The sequence below is a fragment of the Falco biarmicus genome, chromosome 12, assembly GCF_023638135.1.
Source record: "Falco biarmicus isolate bFalBia1 chromosome 12, bFalBia1.pri, whole genome shotgun sequence".
Lineage (NCBI taxonomy): Eukaryota > Metazoa > Chordata > Aves > Falconiformes > Falconidae > Falco > Falco biarmicus.
Window position 1 is genome coordinate 20434825 of NC_079299.1, and position 21208 is coordinate 20456032.

At 47.1% G+C, this 21208-nt stretch overlaps 1 protein-coding gene across 2 annotated transcripts in view; it reads left to right on the plus strand.

The window, feature by feature from the left end:
- Positions 1-21208, plus strand: part of MDGA1 (MAM domain containing glycosylphosphatidylinositol anchor 1) — a 154993-nt gene that overhangs the window by 76727 nt on the left and 57058 nt on the right. For both annotated transcript variants that reach the window (XM_056357701.1, XM_056357702.1), the window contains exons 9-10: positions 16541-16810; positions 20154-20305. In XM_056357701.1, the coding sequence (XP_056213676.1) occupies positions 16541-16810; positions 20154-20305 (422 nt within the window). The remainder of the gene's footprint in view (positions 1-16540; positions 16811-20153; positions 20306-21208) is intronic.

Consider the following 21208-nt stretch of genomic DNA (forward strand, 5'->3'; position numbering starts at 1 on the left):
CTCCCCCTCTGCGCTGCTCCAGTGAGGCTGCATCTGGAGTGCTGTGTCCAGTACTGGGCTCCCCAGTTCAAGAGGGACAGGGAAATACTGGGGAGGGTCCACCAGAGGGCTATGAAGATGATGAGGGGACTGGAGCATCTCGCTGATGAGGGAAGGCTGGCAGAGCTGGGCCTGTTTAGCATGCAGAAGAGAAGGCTGAGAGGGGATCATATCAATGTCTACGAATATCTCAAGGGCAGGTGTCCAGAGGATGGGGCCAGGCTCTTCTCAGTGGTGCCCAGTGACAGGACAAGGGGCGACAGGCACAAACTGCAACACAAGATGTTCCTACTGAATATGAGGAAGAATTTCTCTACCTGGAGGGCGACAGAGCACGTGAAGAGGCTGCTGGAGAGGTTGTGGAGTCTCCTTCTCTGGAGATGTTCAAAACCTGCCTGGATGCAATTCTCTGCAACCTAATGTAGGTGAACCTGCTTTAGCAGGGGCGTTGGACTAGATCTCCAGAGCTCCCTTCCAACCCAACTAAATTTCCAGAAGTCCCTTCCAACAATCAGTTCTGTGATGACAGCTTGTTGGGATAAAAAACAACTCCAGAGTCCTCTCGCTTTGTGCCGGGCATCCTGCAAAGCTGTGCATATTTGTGTCTTGCCTGAGCGTGTCCTTGTCTTTAAGGCACAGGAGCACACTGCTGCTGAAGTACTGTCAGGCACTTTCCCAGTACTTCTCATCTTGCCATTCTGAAGAAACTGCTTTGGTTTTGTGTCCTGTTGTTGTTTGGGTTTAGGCTGTAGTAAACCACCTGTATCAAAGATCTCCGAACGGCAATACAGCCAGTGATACCTAGGCTGCACTGAGGCAGCCTGGCTGGAGGTAGACCTTGTCCTGGCTCCGCTTCTGTTTGCGTGGGGCTGTAACACAGGTTCCTCTCTAACATAGGGAGTACTTCTGCTGCGCGCTGCCTCCAGTCAGCAGGTCAGAGATGGTGAGCTTGGCATGGCAGCTGTTGCCAAGCTTTCTCTCCTGGTCTCTGCAGCACCAGTATGTGTCCAGGGAATGTGGAAACTGGGCCAAGGTAGAGAAAGGGCCATGGATCCTGGAGTGTGGTGGGATGTTCTCTGCCAGAGGTGATGGATGGGACTGGGATCTGAGTTTATCGGGAATACATTAGGGAGAGGAGAAGAGGGTATCTGCTTGTGTGGGTATGGTGTAGTGGCTATATTTCAAGAGAGAAGCTAGTGAAGAACTCTAGGGATGGGAGAGCTAAGAGGATGGGAAGGTTTGCGTATTTGTTCTAGCAAAAGAGAGAGCTGCAGCTGACACCTCAGCAAAGAAGATCTGGGAAGGCATGTACTATATGTGGTAACACTGGCATCAGGAGACATGGGGCAAGGAAGGTAGGTGGAGTGAGTTAGAAAACTGCTGTCAGTTCTCGTATTTTAAGGCTGATGTCACAGGACAGGAAAGGAGGGAATGCCCTGTCCCTATCAAATTCTGCCTCTCGGTGACCAGGACCTGAGCACGTTGAGTTCCCAGCTCTGACATGGCACAGACCAGAGCTCACTAGGGGAACCAGGAAGACACCAAGCAGGCAAAAAAGCAATTCATTTTCTCATGACAACTCTCAGGCTCTGCACAAGAGCCTGAGGCACAGAGAAGTGAAAACAGCTGTCCACACCTGCAGGGGAGCATAGCACATCAGACCTGACACAGGACCTGTGCCAGGGGAGCAGAGACTTTTTTCTCCATCCTCCTTCCCAGAGAGATCTTTGTGGTGCCATGGCATTGTACCTGTGCCTTTTGCTTTTCTCCCGTGATTTTTGGGCCATAAACCATGTCAAGGAGCACCTATGAGGAGTGCAGGAGCAGGTTCCCATGCTGTTCCTCACCACTCCTGCACCCTGGCACTAGGTCAGAGCTTCTCTACATCCCAGCAGGTCTTCCTGCTGCCAGTTATTGCCTGGGAAACTGTACTGGGAGGCTGAGGGCTCAGTTTGTAGGAAGGGCATAGGGGCTTTTTGGAGCATTCTGTGGAGAAATGACTGTTCAGTTTCTAGTTTTCTCTGAGAAAGAAACTTTTTTCTTGGAAGCCAGGAACCAGTGTTTTCTCGATGAGCAGAGATCACATTTCCAGCACGCACTCCTCTCACCCTATTTCACTTCATATAGTTCCTGATTTCCATTCCTCTTTGCCTCTCTGTCACAAACACAAATAAGCATGTGTGTGCACACACTCCTACCTTGTCCCAGCTTTTGCTTCTGATTCTAATTTAATTGGCCTCCAGGACTTGAGGTAAAACAGTTGGGTTTCTTTTATGAACCCGGCGATGAACCAACCAAACCATCATTGGCCCCAGGAATTGACAGATGTGCTTAAATTTTCTAGCTGTGTGCAGACCTGTTGCATTTTGTATGATTTTGGAGTCCTTGTTTCTAGGGTCGTGGTGATCACAGGAAACCATGGAAATTTTTCATTAGTGTTGACTGGGAGGAAGCTGACTTCTGAGACTGTTTGCTTATTTGCCAAGCTGCAAGGGGATGAATGGGAGGTAGAAGAGACTGAAAATCACTCCATTTCTGTGAAGAAGCATCTGGGATAAATCCCTGCTGGTTAAAGAAAGAATGGCAACTGAGGGCCATTGCAGCCAACCCTTTGTAGGCCTTTGATCTGTCGTGGCCTGCTCTCACATCTGATGAAATGAGTGCTATATATCTCATCTGTTGCAAATACGCTACAACTCTGGGCCCAGCTGAGCCAAGCATTTGATGGGAGGTGGTGGCTGGAGTGCCAAAGCTAACGGGGTTCCTGACTGTGGCTGTGATTGAGGTCACGAGAACAATAAATAACGATAGCTTTGGGGTTTTTTTCCTTACGAAGTGTTGATTGCAAAGAGATATTTTGCTGTCCTAATCATAAACTAGAATACAGTAGCTAATAACAACTTAATGCACTATAGGTCGGCTTAATAGTGCTGGATCTGCTGGTATTTTCTGAGCAGTTCATAGCTTATGCATAATACAGGCCCTTTAGCCAGCGTCCTGGTGTGCTGTAAAATGGGGAACTGGGGCTTGAGGAGAAGGGAGCAGCCCTCCATCTAAGGTGGTTTGCTGCAAAGAGCATAATGGGTCTAAAGGGATGAGAAGATGGTGGCAGTTGGCTGTGTAAGAGGAAAACGGAGCAACACAAAATGGGTTTTTGTGGTTTGGGGATTTTTCTCTTCCCCTTGGGCTGCTTGTAATGAGGCCTTGCAAAAAGCCAAGTTGATGCATGTAAATAGGCAAGTTTTCATTCTGATTAGCTTTCTAGGAACCAATGTACATGTATAAATGAAAAGATGCTAATGGAACTACATACAGGCTTTAAAGAGAGGAGGAAAGACAGATTCTGTAATGGTTTGGGTGTTTGTTTTTTTTTTTAAATAACATTTGGAGAAGCTTTAGTGCTCTAATCCACCTACCCAAAATGCTGGGACTCCATCTTCATCATCATTATGAGAAAGAAAATGCTCTTTGAATCTCCTTCTAACCATTCTGTGCTGTTTGTCTAGACAGGAGAGTTAGTTACATGCCAAGCTTAGTCTCTTTCATTACTGGAGCTGAGGAACAAGGTGCGTTTATCTTTGCGGATGTAAACTTGGATTATTTGTACATTTTCAGTGCAGCGTCCACTCCCAGACTGAAGTAACAGAGAATTCAGTGTGTGTCTCAGCACTTTTTTATGCTCATGGTTCAGTTGTCATGACTTAATCTAAGCCTGTCTCATTTCAGTTTCCAACTACAAGCTCTGTTTATGCCTTCATCTTCTCACATAAAGAGCTATTTGTTATCAGTGGTCTCTTCCATGTGTAATCTCAGACACCAGAACAAGTAATCTCTTAGCCTTTTTTCAGTATGCAATCCAGAAAGTCTCTTTAGCCGTTCACCGCAAGGCATGTTTTCCAGCCCTTGATTCATTTTTATAGCCCTCTTCTTAGGTTTTTTTCAAGATCGTTCTGGCAGTGTGGTCGCCTGTGTTAAAGGGATTTTAAAAAATGATCGCACCGATGCGGGTGCAGAGGTGATGCCCATCTCACAATATGTTTAGTAAGCTTTGGCTTAATCATCCAAGGATTTGGACATCTTTGAACTACAGAATTAAGCTGAAAGCTGATGTTCACTGGGTTACATAGACTCAGGCTCCTCTTGGAGTCCTGGTCTCTTCCTTAACAAGACTGATACATGCTTTCCTCAAGAGTTTTCTTTCCAGACCTTTACATTATGAAATTTAAAGGTACCTTCCAACCCAAACTATTCAATGACTATCCAAGATAAATTGAATGTAGTTACTATAAGCCCATTCCATCAAGCAAACCAAGTTGTCCCGTGTGAGGTATCTCTCTAGTATGTTATTTACTGCTGCATATTTTGTGTCCTCTACAAATGTTGGTATCTGAAGGCACTTAAGGATTGTATCGTAAGTTATTGGGCATTTCAGCTCTGCCTTTGTGCTGGAGGGAAAGAAGCAAAACACAAGCCACATCCCAGAGCTGTGCCAAAGTCTGTGTCCAGTCACCCCAGCTGCAAATGCACGTGAGGTCATTCAAACACCACAGGTGGTTATGTGTGGTGTTGGCTACACAGCCTGAATGGGGGGCCATTAAAACTGATAGGGTTTAGCCGTGCCAACTTGCTGGAGAGATCTTTGACCTTGATGAAGGGGTGAGGTAGCAACAGTTTTAAGAGGTCATATGGGATCTTACTAGAGAGGTCTACTAGAGAAGGCTTCCCTCTCACTAGAGAGATCTCAGTGGTGCTTGCACCCATTTACAATTTCTTTTTGAACTCTTTCGGTTAATGTGTTTTTAATCTGCTTAATGTGGGCTGCATTTGAATAGTATTACATCTTCAGTTAGTCTGTCGTGTGGAAGCAAGCCAGGATCTTTCCAGTGCCTGAGGATGTTATGACAAGATAGTTACTTTTCTTGTTGCTTTCTCAAACACTACCCAGTTTGTCTGCCAAGGACCCATAAAACTATATTAATCATCATTCATTTTTTAACTTGTAAAGTTACATCCGACATTCATCTTCCATGAGTTTTTTTTCTGGAATCAGTGAGGAATAAAGAGGTTTATTGCTGTTTGTTCTGAGGTCTCATCTACTTACGTTGACCCGATTGATTTGTGTTTGTATTCCCATAGGCAATACATGCATGGAAGCTACAGAATAATTTAATCTTCTCTGTTGTTTGCTATCGCAAACTTCCCCTCAAAAGCCTGGCTAGGTGAAGTTTTCCCCCATCGTTTCCTACTTTCTATGGCATTTTTAAGATTTTTATGATCTGTTTTTAGTCTGTTATTCTGCCATTTTTGCACTGATGAATTCAGATCAGGGTACACAAATCCAGCTGGAGTCTTACAAACAGGACATGGAGAAGCCTGTCTTTCCATCATCTCTGGTTTTTATCACAGATTTAGCCAGAGATGTTCCCAGATTTAAGTCCACGCAGGTTCCTTCCAGAGCTGTACACAGAATTGTATCTTCTTTCTGCCCACCACAGTGGGATGGCTCAGCAAACATCGCTGAAATTTGTTTAAAATGTCCTTTTCACTTGGGGTGTCGGATTCTGGGAGGTGTTACTATCCATCATGAAGAGACTGGAAGGAGCAGGATGCCATGTTACAGTGTGTGCTGCCACAACCCCTCGGGCTGATAATTGCTGATGGATTGACTCAGGCCAGGATCCAGTTTCAGATCTTGATGCAGTGGGTGAGAATGAGGAAGGTAATGGCCTTACTTTTGGGTCTCAGAAGAGTTGGGAATGTGAACAATGGAAATTTTATGGAATCAGCTTCAGGCATTTATCTGTTGGACCAAAATCCAGGCATCAGAAGAAATGGAGTATGTGATTCCCACTTGTCCTGCATATCGCCTTTGGTGCAGTGTGAGTCCTCGTCAGTCAACATGAGAAAGCATCTGCATGAGGTCGGCATGTGCGCATGTTACAGGGATGCCGCCCCTCTGAATGGTTCCTGCAGTGCTGGCCCGATTTGAGGTCAGCCACGGAAGCAGCCTGGAAAATCGAATGTCAGAGCAGATTTATCCAGTGAGCGGGGCTGTTAATAAATTTCCCTCTCCTGGTTGAAGTCCAGAGGAGATGGGACAGAGCTGATAGCCAAATGGGGAGGTCGAGGGAGCAGGCTGCTGTCCTTGAATGATTGCCAGTTCTGCCACTGGCCTCCTTCCTGCACCCTCTGCTGCAGAGGAGACCCTGAGCCCCAGAGAGCGATTTCTGGGAGCCCACACCACCTGCGGCTGTCAGAAGTGATGGTGCTGTTCCTAACACAGGGACAGAGAAGGCTGCAGGGCTGTGCCTGCCTCAGCCGCGGGGCTCCTCTGGAAACACGGTGGCGATGCAGAGGGAAGACATGAGGTTTCTAGTGGGGGAGCAAGTCCTCCACAGTTCACGTCCGTGCCCTTCTCTGAGACAGGTGTTACCACCCAAGCCTGAATAAATGGGACTGCCAAATCCTCTGCTGTCTCCGTAGGGGGTTGGCAGGTTTGGGAGTAAGGTGTAGGGGGATGAGTCTCTGCAACCAGCAACTCGTTGAGGATACATTCATGAAAAGCTAGGACAGTTACTGATATGACAGATAAAGCATTTTTTTCATAATTAATAGATAGAGGAGGAGTTGGGCACAGGCACTTATGAAATTCACACATTTTAAATGCATGCAGGTAACAGTGTGAAGGATGGAGGGGGAAGACAGGACTTTCAGATGGCAGAGTCGGTGGCTATTTGGCAGCTGGCTTTTTGGAGCCCATCACTATTCTGAAAGACCTCAGCCATTTCATCTGATGGACCGCCTGAACCTATCGTCATTTTTCCATCCTTCGCCCATGATTGATTTGATCTACCTTGATTCATCTGAAGATGATGATGACAGTGATGAAGAGGTAACCATCCAGAGAGTGACAGCAAAAATGCTTACAGTAAAAAATGTTCTTGCCTCTCCTTTCTCTGTTATATATACTGCTCCTGTGCTTTTAAATTGCATGCATTTCTGAAGTTCCTGTATGCACCACACCCCCCTTGTTACATTAATTCTTATGGGAAAAATTGCTTTGATATCTGTTGACCTCAGCTGCTTCATCTATGAGACTGAACGTTTGCCATAAATCTTTCAGTCTGAGCATCCTTTCAGCCTCTTTCTGAACAGTTACGTTTTCATTGTCGTCATCTTCCTCAGATGAATCAAGATCAATCATGGGTGAAGGATGGAAAAATGGGGTGATAATGACAGTTAGCAGAGCACGATATTAAACAATTGGCAGCAGAACTCCAAGACAGTGGATAGAGAAGTGATGGAGAACTGGGTGCTGCTCTGCACTGAGTTCTTCCTCTTTAGTCCAAATTCCTTGCTAGGCCTGAAGGAGAGGCTGAGGAAGAGCTTGGCTTGTATTGGGGAAGCCTGCCCTCTTCCCACTTTGTAGATAGGCGGAGGATCACTGTATTAACTCTTCCTGGTCTAGCTTTGCCACATGCATCCTTTTTGCTTACTAGTACAGACAAAGAATTCAAAGTAAACATATTTGGGAATGCTGGTTAATAATTGATTATCTTCATTGCCTTGGATGGCCTTCTTTCCCCTACCAGGCTCTTTCTGGCTTGGATCTCTCCCCTTTCCAGCTCTGATCCCACCAACCCATCATTAAAGCAGGTCTGATTTTTTTAAACAGTATTTCTGCTTTTGGCTATGCTGCCTCTTGCTTTGCCTGCCTGTTTGGAAAGCAGCTGTGGAGGGATCATCTAGTGCTCCCAATTTAGCTTTCAAACTGAAAACAGAAGGTAAAGTAGTGCTGTAGCCCAGCTGTGAGCAGAAGGCTCTGACCACCTGTGGCCCTGACAAATCATTGCATTTCTAAAGCAGGGACTCTTCCCTATTTTGACAGGATTGCAGTTGTCGGAGACACTCTCTCCTGCAGCCTCCCTGCTCTTAACTTTCAGTTGTTTTGTTAAAAGGGTCTAAACATGTGGAGGCAGTTGAATTGCTCAGGCAGCTGGTGGTGGAATAGGAGGCCGTTGCTGTTGGATTGCTGGTTGGAGTCAGCGCTCGCCTCTGCCTGGTAGCTCCTCCGGTTGTGGGTGAGGTCCTGCGTAGGAGACTAGGGGAAGGAAACTCAGTTCCTTGTAGGTGACAGCTGCACACTCGGGACACAAGCCCTAGTGGTGGCACTAGCTGGATGCTGTCTGGAGTCCAAAGGTTTATCACTACATTTGCTATGGGGAAGGTGCAGGCTGGTGTCTGTTTTCCTTCCCAGAGTAGCTCCATTGTGGCAGGCAGCAACGCAAACACAGGAGGTGTCTCCTGTCCAAAAGCAGGACATGCTGCCCAAGTTTCAGATGCACGTTATAACTCAGTTCACTGATAAACTCATCAAACAAGGCACTGAGAGTGCCTGGAGAGGTTCGTACAGAGGGGTGGCACTGGCCACTTCTGTGCAGGTGTCACACAAGCATTTCCTTCGGTTTGCATTCATCCCGCCTAGCAGAGATGTGAGGGCTGGGATCACCTGAGGCTCCCCGTGCAGGCACAGGATGGAGGGAGGTGATGTCAGCTAGGGATTCCTACCATCTGAATTGTCCTCTAGAGATGTCTGTCTCACTCAGTGGTTTTGGAGGGAGCCGACATTCCTAACTTGGGCTCCTCAGTGAAGAGCCTGAAGTTAGATGGGATAAATTTGGGCTATAAAGTCCTGTTCCAGCTAGCTCCAGGTTTTCTCAAACCTGGGGGGGTGATCAGTCCTTTCTCAGTTGTTCCAAATCCTTCTCAGGAGTGTGGAGAACCTATCTTAGGATGACAAACACACAGATGCATTGTTTTCCCTCCATTTTTCCATCTTTACACTGTGGCTGGAAGTGAGGGAATGCGTTCTGCTGTGATGGGCCAAGCGGCTCTGTTTCTGCTCACAAGGTTGCAGTTGGTACCTGTTGATCTCTGCCCCATTATAGGCTGAGGTGCCCTACTTGTCTCTGCCAGGCATGTGAGGAGAGTCAGAGCTGTAGATTCATTTATTTTTTCCTTTCCCAACTTCTTGTGTGTGATTCCCCTGGCATTTAAAACCCTAGGACAGTGGTTTTTCCCAAAGAAAATAAAACCTAAATAGGAACTAAAGCTGTGCTTTTGCTGTTGGAAAAGCAGAGGAAGGAGAGAAAGAGGAATTGTAAAGATATGTGTACATACATATATGCACATATAAAATGTCAAAATCATCTTGTCAAGGACTTGGGGAGAGGAAGAAGACTAAATTCTCTCCTAGTATTTGTTGAGGTTGGGGGCTACTAGGGGTAGGACAGATTTGATTACTAGAACATAAAAACACCTATGGGGAGGACTTGCAGTAGGCTGAAACTGCAGCAAGGGAATTGGGTTAGCTGGTAAGAAAAACTAGTGATAAACTCTGAGGTGAGAGGAAAGATGTGGATTCTCTGTTTTGGAAGAAGAATCTTATTTGGTTCTTTTTTCCGGGCAGATTTTTTTCTTCTTTTTCTTAGTTTGCACTGGCAATGACTTGCTTTATTCCCAGAACTACCCAGCTGAGTAGCTTACCTATGAATTATTGAGGAGTAAGATAACTGGTTCTCTGCCAAAAGTTAATGCATATGGGATGCTTTTGGGGAAGGAGTATCATTGGCTGACTGTTAGTGAATGTTTGGATCTAAACTATTCATATGCTATTGGGAGCAGCATGTCACTGCCAGCCCAATTTGTTAAACAGAAGCATGTAATAAGAGATGCATGGGTATGAGCTAACATCTTGTTATATTCTAGAGAAGAGAGGCAGAACCTGAGAAGAGCTGGTGGTCTGGCAATGCTACGCATGGGAGGGTTCCCCTCTTGTGGGTATGCGTGTGGGCAAGAGGAACCCAGATCCACCCCAGCCATCATCCTGCTTCAGCATGCTGTAACTAGCAAAACTGTCTGTGAGCTAGAGACAATATTTTCATGTTAGTCTGTGGCAAAAAAAAAAAAAATAAATTTAGATTTGGGTTATGATACTGGTCTGGCCGCACTTGAAGGTACTAGTTCCGAAATGCCCACTCTCTCAGTCTTTACTTCCCTTGTGCATAACTATGCTAATTGGGTGGCATGTGGGTGGAGGGAGGATTATCAGCATGCATTTCACATACAAATGTGTTTGTGTCTTCTGTACATATACCATCTTTTCCCACTTACCTTTTTCAATTAGGGGAGCGTACTGTTTCGAAACCAGGCACTTGGAGGTAAGTGAGGCATGGGAAGGAGGTGGCTTTACGCTGCAGGAGAATACTTGTCTTTGTAGAGTCTTGTTAGCTTGAATTAATTGGGCAGTGAGTCTGAGTGGAGTTCCAGCTTGTCTGGGACAGATCATTTTTTGAGGAGGCATATCTGTGAGCCAGAAGGTCTGACAACTCCCACTTGAGATGGACTTTCTTCAAAGCACTCTGTAAAGTGAGCTAGGGGTCTCATGTATTAATCAGCACAGCTTATCATGCAGAAGAGGAAATCCTTTATTAAGTCCTTCTTTATTAAAACAAGGTGAAGACTGGTTGAGCTAATTGGCTTGGAAAGTTCAGAGAACAGGAAAGCAGAAAAACTGGTAGTGAATACATTTAACTTGCTCTTCTTTTAAGAGCAGTCAAGTTGCACAAAGCTAAGCCTTCTCTGCTCTGAGCCCTGCTTCTCCGGCCCCTGCACCCACTTGTCTAGCAGAAAATGTACTCAGACAAATTTGTTTTGTTTGAAATTATACTTGCAACTTGGCTTTCAAGCAGTTCACAAAAAATAAACGATTTGTCTGTTTATACATGGGGAGAGTGAAGTGCAAAGGCAAAGGACATAGAAGATGAAAGAAAGAAGTTCTGGCTTTTAGCTGTAATAGATTGGGCAAACCTTCGTCCATTTCCCCTCTTCTAACTACTCAATTATATCATCTCTCAGAAAAAAGCAGATGAGACTGGCCTTGTAAATATTAGTTGAATATTTGTCTCCACATGGAAAACCGCTGGTGCCTAACGTGTATTCTTGGGGTGTGAGTGCTGTTGCAGGGGACAGAATTGCTTAGCTGTGATTTCCCAGCCTTGTGACAATAAAAGAGCTTTCCACTTGCTCGCATAGAGAGCTCTGGGTCTCTCCTGGAGCTGAAACTATGAGTTTTCTACCTGCTGTAAAAGCAGGGGTGCAGTATCTTTGATGCTTGTGACATCTTTATTACCACGGATTATGGGACCAGGGGCTGGATAAGAACAACATCTTTTCCTGGGATTGCTTTGGTTGCCTAGAGAAGACTGCATCCAGTATGACTGCAGAAGGGTACCTCTCAGAATTTAAATGGATGCTGGATGGGGTCATATAGGTCTCATAAGGCCCTAATAGCAGCCTGTGCTGATTTGTTTTCCAGAGAGAGAAATTACTGCCTGGTGTCGTTAACCACTTTGGATAATGAAACACAGCTGCTAATTGTAACTAACCACACAGCGCAGTCTTTCATACCAGGTTATCTCTGTATCCTTTGCAACGTTAATACAGCAAGTGAGTGGTCAATTAGCTCTCACAGGTGGGATAAGGTGAAGACCACAAGCCAGAGTCCCACTGGCACTGTGATTGCATGGCTAAGCTTGGAAGGAGTCATTCAGCAGTGTGATGAGAGCAGCTGAAAATAAAGCTGTTTTCTAATCTGGCAAGGCTTGCTATTTTCATCACTTGTGTTACGTGTTGCACGTTCTAGATTTAAATAAAAATGTAAATGATGACTGATTCTGGAGGGTGGAGTAGAGGGTGTTTATCACAGGGCAGGAAGCCTGGGATGAGGGCTGAAGCGTGGGTCAGGATATGGGGCGCCTGTGCTGTTTCTGTCTGATGCTGCTAGTTCGTGTGACATCAGGCAAGTTGTCTTTCTGCTGGTGCCTCTGCTCCTCTGCCCAGACATTGCTGCGCCGTGGTGCTCTTTGCAGCAGAGGAAGCATTGTGGGAAGTAAATCCCTGTAGGAAAATGGGAGTGCAGCCACGCGTGGCATCCGCATAGACCAGTGGTACAACGTGGGCAGCTGACCACCTGCAGAGCTGGCTGTTGTCAGCCGCTGGTCAGGGTGACTACAGGGAGGAAAGGGCTGCCTGTGGGTCAGAAAGCAGATTATGAGTGAGCTCCGCAGCTCTGACAGCCCTCTCAAAATGAGCCAGCACTTGGGCATTGACCAGATTCTGCTATTTAAAGTCCTCAAGCTATGGTAGGAAAGCAGACCTGGCATGTGTCTTACGTGGTAGTGTTGTACTGTGGTGTCTAGGATTTTTTACCTTCTCAGGCAAGAATTGAGCTCTTGATGCGAGGTCTGTTCGCTCGGTGTTTCCCTGTTCTGCAGATGCTGAGTTGTGTTTAAGCTTGTTACTGATTTCTGTGCATCAGTCCACTCCAATATGAACCTTTCTTTGCCTTTCATCCATATCAGATTGAGCAGCCTCTTGACATCTCCATTTTTTAAAGTTAAAAAAAACCCCAACCACACAACAAAACCTTAAATTTTTTTTGTTATTTATTTACTCCACAAGTGAAGAACTTTCCATAGTGCATCACTGCCATCCTGGAATGCTCTGACTTTATCATTGGTGAAAGAAGCATCGCTGCCTTCTGAAGGCATTGGGATTTGATGGGAGCCTGCAGCATTCTGACAACATTGCTGGGATCACCGAGTACCCCTTCCTGACCTGTGCCCAAGCAGGACAGCACAGTAACAGTGCAAGGAGACTGTGGTCTCCCCTGCAGGCACTTCGGCTTTTCAAAGGAAGAACACTCCTCCCCTCCTCAAGGCTAAGAAAAAAAGACTGAAACCAAATACTTACAGACTTGACCAGAGATCACTTCTCACTCATCTAGCAGGAAAAGCATTTCAGTCCTGGTTATTTCCAGTGAAACCAAGAAAATAAGAGGTTATTGGGACACAAAGCAGCACCCCTCAACACTTGACATTCCTCTGTTTTGCTTCCCTTGCTCTTGCCCTTCATTGTGAACACCGTGCTGGCTTAGCAACCCTTCAGTGCAGAGCATCTGCTCTGGCTCACAGCAAGGGAGCTGCCTACAGCCCAGCTTTGCTTTAGGGTGCCTGGCACACTGGAGTAGGTTGCCTGCGTTCAGCTGATTTGATTTGCTCCTAACGAGCTTATTCTGCTGCAAAGGCAGGCTGCCCTGCCTTGTGTTTCACAGCAGCTGCATCTTAACAAGGTTGCTGGAGGAGCCTCGCTCCTTCAATGTTGCCTAGAATGGTAATGTGCTGCCCTCTTCACCCCTTCCATCACTCCTCCTGCCGGCTATCTCTTCTAGAGTTAAGCTGTGTGCTGAGAGAAAACAGTAACAGTCTATATTTGTTTGCTGTGTTTCTTACCTGGGGATCCCGAAGCCCTGTATATGCAGAGGTTTTTTCACCTTCTTGAAATGTAGCAACCTGCTGCCTGCAACATGGCTGCTGCTTAAAAGAGCACTTCAGCTGCATGCATGGAGTTTGGGGGAGATGCAGGAAGGCATTTGAGGAGCCTCTGGACAAGGACCTGCCTTTGGAACTGGGCTAAAAACTGGGGCTGATACCTAAGCTCCCCAAAGAGCACCATGACAGCTTAGAGAGCCAGAATAGCCAGATACTGCTCTCCTGTAGCCAGCGGGGATGCTGCTTCCCTCTGAGTATTAGAAGCAGCTGGAAAATCCTGATCATTTCCTGCAGCTCCCTAACAGTGTCTGCGCAGGAGTCGTGTTGGAAGTCTGTGCTCTGAGACCATCACCACCTCAGCTGTACTGGAACTGTTCAGTTCCCAGTTCTGAGGAGCTGGAACAGTAGCTCATTTAAACAAGCTTTCTTCTGTGTTTAAGCCAGGGATTAGAAAAAGCCATGTTGTTATCTGCTGGGATCTGCAGATGGAATCCTTGCCTTGGTGGTGGGTCTCCCTTTTGTGTATAACCTAACTGAAGAAGCGTGAGCTCCCCTGTAGGCATTGGAGGCCAGAGCTCATGTCTGGCTCTGTAATTGCTGTTGACCTTGCTTTGCTTTCATGTCTGCTGGCAAGCTTCAGGAATAGTGGCCCCTTGGCATCATACTGCATCCTTTGCAGTGACGGGATGACCTGCTTCAGCTCTCTCTCTGGAAAACCCAGGGACTCTAGAACTACCTGCAGAGTTACTGCTCATTGGAGGTTTCCTAGTGCCAGAAACAAGAGGAGAAAACGTAATCAATTTGTACTTTATAGGCACTTTCAGACATTCCCTCTGCAAGGTGATAACATAGGCCCAGGGACTGTCCTAGTGCAAATCAAGTAAATCCCATTTCTCAGCTGAAGAAGATTAAATATCTTGTGCATCCTTGGCTGCCCTGCTGTTCCTGTGACCTAGAGGAGGCACCTGGTGTGTCCCAGCCCTGCTCCTGTGTGACCTTCACTGTGCCCAGATGCTCCCTCGGTGGGGGCCAGGGGGCACTTTCCTTGCAGCGTCTGTCCTTGCAGGGGGGCTCGCTGCCTAGTTTCACACCTTTCTTCTCCCTCTGTCCCAGCTCCGTACACAGGCACTGCTCGGTGCAGTGAGGGAAGCTGCTCTCCCACCCCTCTCTCTCCTCATAAGATAAGATTGCTTTGAGTACATCTGGAGCTGCTGTGCCATTTTTTTAAGTCTCGCTTTCTCTTTTCTCTCCCCTTTTCCTCTCCCCTCCACCCCATCACCAGCTGGCCCTGATTATAATGTGAGACCCTACCAGCTTCAATTAAGGAGCAGATGTGACCCAAGAAATGGGATAGCAGCTAGGGTTGGAGATGACACATTCATGGCACTAGGTCTAATCAAACAACTTCTCACATTATTCTCACCATGAGGTGGGAGACGTGTGAGCCAAAGGCAAGTCAGCGCTTGGAGCACCCGCAGAGACACATTGCTAGCAAAGCCATCTGTAATGAGCTGACCATGCCATTCAGCACGGCAACGTGAGCTTAGTCAAGGGCTGCTTTTAATCCACTTAAGTGCAGCAAAGGGCCCAGAGCCTGAGAAGTGAGAGCAGGTGCCTAGAAAACCATCAGCCACTATCAAACAAGGTCTGTCAGGTGGAAGGGATGCTTGTATGCTGCATACCTACGGATGCGTCTGTGTCCCTGGGCGAGGGGACACTGTGCGTGCAGACCTATGGGGTGGTGCATGCAGCACCTTCATTTGTGGAGAAGATGGAGATGTTGCTAGTGTTACAGAGCTGTAGGTGGGTCTTGCAGAGGTCGGGCTATGGGAGGAGAGAGACTGCTGCACCAGAGCCCTCCAGGCACGCTGCGTGCAGGGCAGTGGGGATGCTGTGTGACCCATGGTTCCTGGTGGAGCTGTGTCTGTGGCACTGCAGGTGCAACACACAGTATTGCAGGGGTTTGGGCCTGACTCTGCTTGTCAGCGCTGCGGACCTTTACAGGAGGAAGGTGCTTTGTAGATCTGTAGTGCATAGAAGTTGTTCTTGGAAGAGCAGGTGCTTTGAACTTGGAGAAGATGAGTTGTGATTGTGCTGGAGCTGCTATAAATCTGTTCTCCCTGTTTTAGATTCAGTGTGACAGCTGTTTTGTGTTCAGGAAGCTTTTATCATTTTAGAGGGAGAGCTTCTGGTTATTCCCATGCTGTAGCATTTTAATTAAGAGTTTATTGCAAGTGAAACATGTCCATCAGATGGCTATGGACATTTGTCCTCTGCCATTGCATTGAATAAGGGGTAACCCAAGCAATACTAGTCCAGACTTTCTCCTTGTTCTGCCTCAACCATACCCAAATTGTGAAGTCCCTATAAATTTTTACAGGTGCTAAAGAACAAGACTCAGTAGCCTCCCTTTGCTAAGGAGGCGGCCACACATCACCATTCTCACAGTACTGGCAGAGGAGCTGACATGAAGATGTGACACACCTCCCAGCATTGGGCAGTTGTTGCCAGGGATAAAAATAGGACCCAGAGTCCCTGTAGCCAGTCCCTGATGTGTTGTATTGATGTACTGGGGAGAGGCTTTATTAACACCCCTTTACGTCTGTGCTCTGTGGAGACAGGCAGTGCATATCTGTCCATCTGAACATGGTGTCCCTGATAACCCTGTCAGACACTGACCAGAAGAACATGGATGTAACTGCTCGGGAGCATACCTGCCTGCTCAGGGAGTGCAGTTTATGCTGGGTATGAAGACTCTGGTTATCCTGATTAGGATCTGAGGACTGAATCCAACTCACGGCGCTCAGCTGCTGGAGTTGCGCTTCTCACATGAAAGAGCAGGGCTTTGTAACTCCTCCAAGCAGTGTCTCACTGTGGGATGAGTACTTGCTAAAGGCCACCCCTACCTAATAAATGGAGGGAGGTGGGAGGTGGCCCCAGCCCAGTCAGAAGGGGATGTCAGATGACTGTTGCTGCTCCTACTAGAAAATAATTAGCCTCTTGGAAATCATAGGTGCGTGTCTCCTCAGAGGCACTTCTGGGGTGACCGTGCTGAGCGAGACGGCTGTTCCCTGACAGCATCCCCATCTGTTGCTCTGTTCGGTCTCCAGTCCCCCCCGTGGTGGAGCCGGCCTTCCAGGACGTGCGCCAGGGCATGGGGCGCAGTGTCACCCTGCGCTGCACCATGCTGAAGGGCAGCCCCATGAAGGTGGCCACCTCTGTCTGGCGCTTCAACGGGACCCTTCTGGTGCAGCCCCTGGCAGAGCAGCAGGACTACTCGGAGCTGAAGGTGGACAGTGTCAGCCGGGAGACCAGCGGTAGCTACGAGTGCAGCATTTCCAACGACGTGGGGGTCTCCACCTGCCTCTTCCAGGTGTCTGGTAAGTCACAGAGTGCGCATTGGGGTTATGGAGGTGGGAAGCTTGCTCCCCATAAACTGGTGCCAATGCAGGCAACCTCTGCTGCCTCCTCTGGGCATGGCACTATGTTCAGAAGGGATGACCTTCCATAAGCCAACAGGGAGATCAGCTTCTATCATTCAGGCAGTCCTTCAAGTCTGGGATGGGCCTGGGGCAGTTAGTGCCAGCCACTGGTACAGTTTAGCAATGTTTGATTGTGTGAAAGATACAGGACTTAAACTCAAGGCTGCCATCAGCATTCGAGCTTGGACAGCCTGTATCGTAGATAAGTATTGGCTAAGGGGGAGCAAACGGCTCTCTGCATCCCTCCAGCAGGTTCCAAATCATCTGATTTTCCTTTTAAAAACAAACAAACAAACAGGAACTGTGTTATGTATTCCTGCACCTTCCCTATGTCTCCCATCTATCTGTGTTTCATGATGCCTGCTAGGACAAACATGAGCTGGGAATGGGTACCAGTACTCAGTAGATCTGCTGCTCACACTTTTCCGTGAATCCAGCAGGCACCGCAATGGGACTTCTCTCCTGCATGGAACTGCAAAGAGGGATGACAGAGTTATAGCATCTAAACCCACACATCTGACCTAGCCTCTCCAGCTGATCGTTAAATCTGCTTCTCCCATGACCCCAGAATTGACTTGGGCACCAGTTTCTGGAAGAGCTGTCCAATAAAGTTGCCTTAATAAGCAGTAAATTCAGACAAAATACTGGGGTTTCAGTTCAGGGCCAATTTATATTACTTTTCAAGTCAAGGCTGAACAAATGAGAATAAATAACATCCAGAGAAGCCTGATTTTGAAGCAGATCTTTCACAGGGTTTGGAAAAGCTCAGGTGTGCTCTAACTCTGAGATGCTCTCAGGAAGTGGGGAAGCCCAAACCACTTCTACTGTTTGGGCCCCTTTTCAGGACCTTGCTCTCACCCCTTGAGATTTCCTGGAACCTGTCCAGCAGAGGATTTTGCTTGAGAGCTTTGGCCCTCTCTACACTTTCTTCACGTGCTTGCAACTCTCATGTCACTAAGCGATGTCAAACCATATCCTGCTGTGAGCCACCAAAGCAGACTGTGTCCCTAGCAAGCTTGAGAATGCTCCCAGGATCAGAATTTCTTGCTGGAAGTAGTAATAAATACATATTTCTACCTGGTGTGCCGTGCTGTGCCCATGAGATAAGATCCCCTCAACAGAAAGCAGCATTCATCCCTAGAGAACACTCATTAGGAAAGCAGCAAGCATTTATTTTCCTGCATCACTTCTTCATTTCCAAGGCACTGATATCTGATGGTGGCTTTTCAGCTTCAGATGTCTGTGCCTGTGTCCTGGACAGTTACGAATCAATTAGGCCTTCTGAGCCTGTGGAGTGACTTGAAAAATAATCCAGTGAGTAGGCTGCTGTGCTTGGACTCTGGACTGCTGGAGTTTTAATTGCCATCAGCCACAGCCTTCCTGTGTGAGCAGGGAGGATGGCATAGTCTCTTTTTGTTTCTGTTTCTTCTCTGTGAGAGCAGTACCATAAACCTTCCTATCTGACAGGGAGTCAGTGACTCATTTGTGACTGTGGGGTGTCCAGATGTACTGGAAACAGAGTACATAAATCTACCCAGGATGGGATTAGTTTCTTCTATGGATGGGAGATTAGCTTTCTGAGATGTCCTCGTAGGACAGCAAGACATCCAGCCCTCTCCCCTTGAGCAAGTTAGCAGGGCACCTCATACTGGTCACTGCCTGCACTCCCACTAGCCACAGGCACAGAAAAGCCCTGAAAGATGGAGTGGATAACCTTCAGCTTTTCCTGTCAGCTGTAAGCAAAAGGCAAAACTTTCCAGCCATGGTAAAAGTTCCCAGAAAGGAAGTTCCAAAAGTATCTTGATGTGCTGCATTTCCATTAGAAGGCTTTTTTTTATTAGCTTCCATTTCCACTTGGAGTCAATTAATAAGGAATTAATATCATGCAAGATGATGATTATCATCAGTTCTGATTTTATTTCGGAATCCATTATGAAGCTTGACTTCCACAGTCAATACAAGTTGAATAAGCAGCAATTAGTGTCTTGAGGTGGTTCTGAACTTCTTGCTTGTGCAAAAATTCAAGTCAATAAAAACAATAAGAAAAAAAGGACTTGGAAATAAACATCAATATTATCTGTCTGAGTTCATAAAAAATAAACTTTGAATCCTTCTGAGCCTAATTATAGCCATGCAGAATGGCAGGGCCTGTGATTCAAGTGGAAAGGTGCAACAGGTTGCCTGGGGAGATCGTGTTTATGCCTTTTCTGCTCTCCAGCATCCCTTGCTCCCCAGGCATCTTTCTGCTCTGTGCAGGTCCAGGCTGGACCTCAACCCAGACAGGAGAGTTTGGGTTCATGTCCAGCTCCTGCCTGGCCCAGGACAGGACCTGCCAAAAATTGAAGTGCACAGGGTGAAATGAAGGTAATTTCAAATGAGGCAAACGCAGCTGTGGGTAAGACCTCGAGTTGCTTCTGTCCCTGTGCATTAGTCCATCAGCCTCTGGGCTGCATGGCAGTAGCCTTCAAATTCCATTTGGTAGTGGTTCAGGGCAGCAGCAGCTGGGGAAATGATGGGAAATCCCTTCTTCTCTGAACTATCCTGTTTCTCTCTGGTACATCATTTGTTCTGTGTTTCCCTTCCTCCTGCTGCCCTGTTTTTGAGGGGAGACGTGGGTTTAGAAAAGACATCTCCACCCCTGCTAAAGCTCCTGCTGTTTTTACCCAGGCTGAGGTCAGCATCCCCTTTGCTGTTGAGTTGACGGTCGTGTTACAAAGGGGCTGGAGCACTGTGTTGCCAAGGCAGGGGAGATGCAGAAGGAGCAAGGTCTCCTTTTTAATGCCACAGTCCCTGTGAGATAAATAACACTTTTCCTATGACCTACTGGCCAAATGATCTTTCCTCAGGGTTTGTTAGCAGGAGACTCTGTAAAGCAGCAGATGAAACAGGAGAAACAGCAGTTTAAAGCCGTTACCTCAGTCTAAACTACAAAGCAAGAGAGGAAAGATTAGAGCTGGTTCCAAGTGGGGAACTGAACTTGTTTCCACCTTCTCTGGTGCTGGCGATGCCCCACTGGTGCTGCAGGGCTGCTAACCCTCCCAGTAGTTGAAGTGATTCCCAGAAAATGATGGCATGTCAGTGCAGCACCAGCTACAATAGTAAAGCTGTCCGGCATGCCAAAGGCAAGTGAATGAGCTGGGCAAGTGGAGCTGTTCCACTCTCACCACGTCTCTTTTGTAATTTATGTTCCCCTTGATCCCACTCTTTTACTTTCCTCCCTCTTTTTTTTTCCCCCCTCCAGCAAAAGCTTACAGCCCAGAGTTTTACTATGACACTCCCAACCCCACCTTAAGCCAGAAGCAATCCAAGAATTACTCTTACGTCTTGCAGTGGACACAGAAGGAGCCCGATGCTGTGGATCCCATCCTCAAGTACCGCCTGGAAGTCCGGCAGGTAAGGTCTGCTCTTCTGGAGCCTCAGCGTATGCCCTTGGCAGATACGTCAATGTCTCCTTGCCGATTAAGAGCTGAAGGTGACGGAATTGCCAGATCCTGATGGTCTTGCATCTTCCCCACTGAATGGAAGACAGGCCAAATGCACAGCTCGGCGTTCATTTTTACGTCTGGTGTTGGGTATGATCCATGGCTTTCAAAGCCCTGCTGCCTCCCATCGGACGGTTCATGCTCAGTGTTTTGAACGGGGCTTTAATGTGAACAAAACCCCACAGTCATTAATAGGTATTGTGGATTTTGTAGGCCAAAGACTCAAGCGAGTGGAGTTCCGTCCTCCTCACTCATGTGAAATAAAGGGAATAAGCTGAAGAGCTCTCCAGGCAGGAACTGCAGGAAAAAGTCATCAGCTGTTTGTGTTGCAGAGAGCTTTCATGCAGTCACATTAATGAAGCTATTCGGACTATATAAACTCTGCAGGGGAAGAGAAGTGGGTTTCAAGGTTTCTGAATCTGAAGAGAAATCATACTGGTGGGTGCGGTTGGGGGACAACTAAGGGATCTCTTCAGATCCCTGGTTGGAGAAGGTTAGGGAAAAGAGGCTTGATGTTTTCAAAGAGCACATTAACCTAGCAGGACTGCCAGCTACTTTCATCCACTCTCAGCAAAGTGCCTGCATTCAACATTTTTTAAAAATAGGGACACTTAAAACTGGTGGTTCTCGCCATTCAGCAGTAGCTTGGAAGCAAATGCTTCTCACAAGGAAAGTTTGTTTACTGTAGACAGGAAACAAAATAATTAAAAAGATCCAAGTGTCTCTTCCCTCTAGTTCTGCACAGTGGGTTCCAGTTTTATGCCTCCATTTGATTGTGAGCTCTCTGGGGTGGGACAGCCTTTGTTTGTTACTC